This window comes from Rhinatrema bivittatum, chromosome 5 (assembly GCF_901001135.1).
Source record: "Rhinatrema bivittatum chromosome 5, aRhiBiv1.1, whole genome shotgun sequence".
In the NCBI taxonomy this organism is placed as follows: domain Eukaryota; kingdom Metazoa; phylum Chordata; class Amphibia; order Gymnophiona; family Rhinatrematidae; genus Rhinatrema; species Rhinatrema bivittatum.
The window spans coordinates 224,540,771-224,546,770 of NC_042619.1; the positions used below are offsets into that span (position 1 = coordinate 224,540,771).

Below are 6,000 nucleotides of genomic sequence, written 5' to 3' on the forward strand. Positions count from 1 at the left end.
AATATATAAAACACAGGCGGAGGAAGACAGGAAGAATTATCAAGAAAAACAGAGAGGCAGGTAGGGCTATTACAAGATCCCAAGCCAAAACAGAAGACCAATAAAAGCAGAAAAAAAACCTTCTTTAGATATTAATTATAAGGGAGAGACAAAAACCAAAGAGGAATAGGTAAGATAAGGGTAGAAGGTTGGATTTGAAAGAGGGGAAGAGGCAAAAGGCAGAAATCTTAAGTAAGTTCTTTTGCTGTATAGTTGTAGAAGGGGAGAGCGATAAGTCTGAGGTGGGAAACAGCGTGGATGAATGTGAAATGATTACAAATCACATTCCCGAGGAAGAGGTACTTGAAGCTTTTACACACATGAGAGTGGATAAGGCCATGGACCTGCTGGTAAATGCCCCTAGACAGAGAGAGAGAGAGCTGCCCGTGCCCCTTGCAGCTCTGTTTAACCTGTCCTCAAAGAGAAGGGAGCTTCCAAGGAACTGGAGGAGAGCAGATGTGGTCACAAGGTGAACGAGGGTAACTACAGGCCCATTAATTTAACGTCAGTAGTAGGCAAAACTCTGGAAACACCGCTCTGGAAAAAGAGATCACAGCAGAACCTTAAAATAAGTAGATTACAAGACACGTGCAACAGGTGAAGATCCCATCAGACAAAATGAAGTGACAATAATGGTGGACTGGGGAGGTTTGGTAGGTGTTGCCTGTCTGGACTTTAGTAAGACTGGTAAACAAGCTGGTGGGCAGCAGAAGGTCATAAAGTGGTGAGACACAGAGAGCGAGACTAAACGGAGTCCCCTCCAGTGACGGCAAATTGCCCAGTGGTGATACCTCAGGGCGCTCTGTGCTGGGATCGGTTCTTTTCAATATCTTTCAGGGACGCTGCCAAGGAATTTCAGCTGATAGAAAATCGGGAGGAGCTTACTTAAGATACAAAAATCCATTAGCAGTAAGGACATGCCCGAAGAGAGAAAAAAAAGGAAAGGGGAGTTGGAAAAACTGGAAGAATGGTGAAGGGTTTGGAAAATGAGCTGTAATGCCTAAAAGTGTAAAATCAAGCAATAGAAGGAGAAGAACCAGATCAAGGCACTCTGTGACCGGCCTTCCACTTACTAGGATGCATCTTCTTATACAGTACTTTGAGCCAGTAAGAGAGATCCCCCCCCCCCCCCCCTTTTTAGATACTCTCTTTTTTTGTATTTTAGGTGGTTCTGCTCAAGTACCTGTAAATTGCTGGACCCGAGATGTTACATCTTGGGATGTTAAATTTAAAATTCAATAAACACAAATTTCTGAATAAAGAAAGATCTAGGGGGAAATCGGCTCAGATGAGTGCATAAAGCAGCTGAGAAGGCTTAACAGTTCTGCTTGGTTGCACAAGCGAAGGTAACGGTGGCAGGAAAAACGGAGGTGACTCGCGGGACGCCACCTTGAGTGATGTGCTCGCTCTTGGAGCTTGCACCCTTGTAGTGACATTACGAGGGTGGCAGCAGTTCAGCAAAGAGCTATTGAAATGATGGAAAGCCTGTATCGCAAGCCCTAACACAGAGAGGCTGAAGATGCTCAAAATGTACTCGCTGGAGGAGAGAAGGGAAAGGAAGTTTCTGATATTTGACAGGCTTCGATAAAAACTAGGAAGGTGACATTTTCCATATTAAAGCACTGCCTGCCAGCCCAGGGCTCCCTTATTCCACCCTGGAGGAGAGGATCTCATCCGTCCTGTTAGCCTCTGATTCTAGCTGGTAGTGCCCTCAAATGTTTCACTACAGGCCCTCCTCATCCATGAAAAGGACACCTCTCTGACACGCTTAGAAAGAGGACTTATGAATTATAGATTGTCATTTGCTGCTGACTGAGACAAACGGCAGAAGGAGAAGCCCCGGCTTCAGGCCACAGGAATTATGCAAGTTTGGAAGAAGGCACTGCAGACTTCCGCTTTCGGTAACAATGTGCTGCACCCTTCCACGGGAGCTGGAAAACCACCCTGTGCGCGCTGTTTTCATGTCCTGAGAACGATAGGAGAAATCAGGAATCAACACTTAACAAAAACAAAAACTGGCAGAAGCCAGCAGGCACAGTGAGAGCTGGCGTATTTGGAACGACCTTTGGAAGCTCTTGGCAAGTCTCCACTTTCATCTTGGGCAGCTTTAGCCAGAAAACACTAGGAACTTTCGCTTTCTCTAAGGGGAGAGGGAGAGTGTCTGCAAAGAGCTGCAAACAAGAGAGATCAGCAGTGGTTTACCACCTCAGCCACTAAAAGCTGCAGGGCCTTCCATGCCTGCCCTGCTCGGGGCCTACTCCGGTGTGAACGCACCCCTTCCGCCTGTACCTGCCCAAAAGGATTCACTGCAGTTCTGTCTGTTAGTAGCACCACGTTGTAAATGCTTTCCCTTCTAGTTTAACCACTTTGCTTATTACTTTGGTCACGAAGGTACAAAGTGTCATGACAATAAAATTATCAGAAGCTGCAGTCTCCCTTTTGATAGTGGCTTTCAAACACAGGCCCCTCTCTTCATGGGCACAGCTGGCCCCGAGAGCTGCTGCTAAACCTCTTTATTCTAATGCTAAATTAAATTAATGTCGAGATTTTTTTTTTTAAACTGGAGCAGAGGTTCTGCATAGTCAGATTTCAGCCTGCCTGCTCGCTCACCAACCAGGATCCAAGAGAAATACAGCCGTAATAAGCAGGTCATGAGAACAGCCAAGCACTGCTGGCCAGCTCGAGGGAAACACTCTTACACTGCTAAAAGGACCTCATTGTGCTATGTTAATATAATGTGGCAGGGATACAGAGGAAAGCTCTACAGTAGTGCCTCTAGAACCCCTTTCTCCTGGACTCAGGTCTCATGAAAGCGCATCCTGCAAAGGAAGCAGAATCAGTGGATTGGCTGTGGCTTTAGGAGATGCCTATGATTGGTTTACCTCGACCTTATTAAACTCCAGTATGCAAAAATATGTTATTATAATTCTCACTAAAACTGCTGATGTCCCAGATCAGGCTTTTCCGTTGGAGAACCTGGGTCCGAGGTACCTTGTACAAGCCCACCTGCTGCTGTCTTGGGATCGGTCACACACACAGGCCCAGATTTAGACATAGGCAACAACCTCCGGTGCCAAAATCAGATAGGGGCCGGAGCATTGCCGCTGCTGCTATGCTTCTGTTGGGGCTTGCCTCCCAGCCGCTTACCTAAGGCGGCGTTGCCCTGATCCTCTGCGGTGCCTGCAGCAACCTAGAAGACATTCAGTGTGAGGCCTGCAGCCCACGGCCGCATGCTCGAGGCCCTGACCCCCTCTTCTCACACGGGCTTCCTGTTCGTATGAAAACCTGTGCGAGAGGCAGGGCTGCAGGCCCTGCACTGAATTTAGTTTAGGTTACTGCTGCCGCCTCACGTAAGGAGCTGGGAGTTGAACACCCCTTGAGAGTGGAAGGGGGTGCCCAACAATCTCCACCACCCCCCTCCCTGCCTATGAGCGCCAGCAATGAAAATCCAGCCCTGGTCCCACATCAGTTTTAAATGCTCTGCGCTCGATGTAATCAGCCCTGAATTTCAATGCAGTTTCTTAAAACATGCACTAAAAACTAATTTAATTCCTGATGCAGTAAGCTAATGGCATGCGGACACCTCAGGGGTTTATAAAAAGCACACTAACCTAAAACTATGTGTACAAAATGGTTACTGCGTAAAAAAAAGATGATTTATACACACAAACCACGTTTTCTGTACCCAAAACTATTTTTGTACACATAAATCAGTTCTCCTGCTGCAGAGGCACTGCACATATTTTATGCAAGGGTCCTGTACTCGGGATTTCTGTGCACATAAACCATGTTTTCCAGGCATAAAATATAATTTAAGCACAAAACTAATAGTTTCTGTACAGGCACAACAATCATATTTCTTGCACACACATCCAGAGCGCAGGACCCCTCCCTACCAGGAACTCCAGGTTTAGCTTTAGGACCTTTTACTCCACCTCTGACAAGGAGTTAATTGTGAATATTAACCAAACCTAACTTAAGCCAGCCCCCCTCTCTTCATTGGGTGGGTAATAGCCATTTTCCTCATTAGCATAGTCTTTCAATGTCAGAGTGCTAACACCTTTTTTTTTTCGGTACAAAACTCCTTGCTGCATTGGAACTCTGTGCATTCAGCTGCAGGTAAAAGCGTGCGCTCTGCCGGATGCACCTTATTACATCAAAGCCCCCTTCCATGTCACTGACACGCCAGTGCCACTCTCTCTCTCTCTGCAAAGCTCTCAGGCTACCACCGACTTATGATACAATTTACCACAGAAAACGTTGGTGTTTGGGAAGCTCCTGGTGTGTATGTTCGCAGCTCAGATCTATTGCACTGTGGTATCTAACATTCACTATACAGTGACTTGCAGACGAGCGATTATAAAAAGTGAAACAATCTGGAAGCCACAGGCAGGTAACCCATAAAGTGGCAGATTTTACAAAAGAGAGTTTTCGCGCTAGGAAAACACTTTTATATTAGCAAATGTGTGACACGTGTGTGAGTAAAGGACGGGGAAGGTGCGTGTGAGATTAAGAGCAGCTGTGATTGACTACCTAAAGTTAGGGTGGAGGGGTGAGAAGATTGTATCGCCGGGGTTCTTTCCTGACAGCATGAGATTGTGTGGGAGTGCAATAACGTTTCGGCGTGACTGAGACCGAGTGACGGTCGGTAGTACGCGTGCGTACGACATGTGCGCGCGTGAGCAGCCACGCGGGGCGATGATGCACCTGCGAGTGCGATCGTTCTGCGGTGCAGCGAGGTGTCCCTCCCCCACCCTCCGGCTCACCTGCATCGTAGAAGGTGTCCAGCACTGCCGTCTCCCCGAAGTCCAGCTCCCCGAAGTTCAGGCTGCTGAGCTGGGCGGCTTCGGCCTCACAAGCCCGCAGCAGGCACTGCAGCGCCCCCGCCTCGGGGCTGCCCCCCAGGCCAGACTTGGGACTGTCGTTCAGGACGTACACCACGCGCAGGGAGCGCTGGCGGAGCCCTGCCGGGCAGTGGGCGCCCTCCGCGCTGCCGGCTGCAGCCTCCGCCGCGGCTGACAGTGCCTCAGCGCCCAGCCCGCTCAGGCTCAGCTCCTTACTGCCACCGCCGCCCAGCTCCACCACCGCAGCCAGGGGGGCACTGCCATCCATTGCTGGCGGACTCCTCGGTGCATGGGGAGCTGCAGAGCCGGGGGGGGGGGGGGTGGCACAGGTCCCCTACCAGGAAGGGGGTGCCCGCTCCCCTAGCCTGAGTTGCAAGGGCAAGGCAGAGAGAAGTGCCTGCTCCCCTACCCCAGGACTGCAGGGGAAATCCAGAGAGGAGGGTCTCACTCCCCCTGCCCCGGACTGTAGGGTGAAGGGTAGTACCCACCCCCCTACCCCGGGCTGCAGGGACAATCCGGGGTGCGGCTCTCTTTCAGCTTCACGGCAGGGGCTGCAGGAACTCCCCCCGAATGGGGCACTCTGCGGTCGCTCCTTTGCAGACTTCACTCAGGGAAAAGTGAAGCGGAACTGTTCGCACGGGAAGACTGAGGGCAAGTCCCGTGAGGCGCCGCTTTAACTCGGCGATCCGTCTCCCGGAAGCTCCTGCGCCACCGCACGAGAAAGCAAAGCGCCCTCCCTACCCCGGAGAGCTGCCGGCGCTTTTGCAGGGGGGGACAGGGCAGCGCTGCGGTGACGGAGCAGAGCCCTACGCTCCCAGGCGCCTCCTTCACCCCACCCCCAAATCATCCCCCCGGGGAGCGAAGGGGAGGGGAATGGAAAGCACGCACAGAGAGGAGAAACACAACACACAGGAAAGCTTCCCACACAGCGAGGGAAGAAACACAACACACACGGGGAACCGCAGAGGGGAAAACCATATACAGGACGAAACACAACACACAAGGGCAAACCGGCAGAGAGGGGAAAGAAACGGGAGAAACGCACATGAAGGGAAGGAAAACAGGCACAGAAAGAAGAAAAGACACTTGGGGAAAACATGCATATAGAGGGAAGGAA

At 50.6% G+C, this 6,000-nt stretch overlaps 1 protein-coding gene across 2 annotated transcripts in view; it reads right to left on the bottom strand.

The window, feature by feature from the left end:
* Window positions 1–5,746, bottom strand: part of MAP3K15 (mitogen-activated protein kinase kinase kinase 15) — a 257,005-nt gene extending 251,259 nt beyond the window's left edge. The window contains exon 1 of one of the 2 annotated variants that reach the window (XM_029603361.1): window positions 4,806–5,746. In XM_029603361.1, coding sequence (XP_029459221.1) covers window positions 4,806–5,151 — 346 coding nt within the window. In that variant the 5' untranslated portion in view covers window positions 5,152–5,746. The remainder of the gene's footprint in view (window positions 1–4,805) is intronic. The other variant, XM_029603362.1, reaches the window with a different exon arrangement.
* Between the last annotated feature and the right edge of the window lie 254 nt (window positions 5,747–6,000).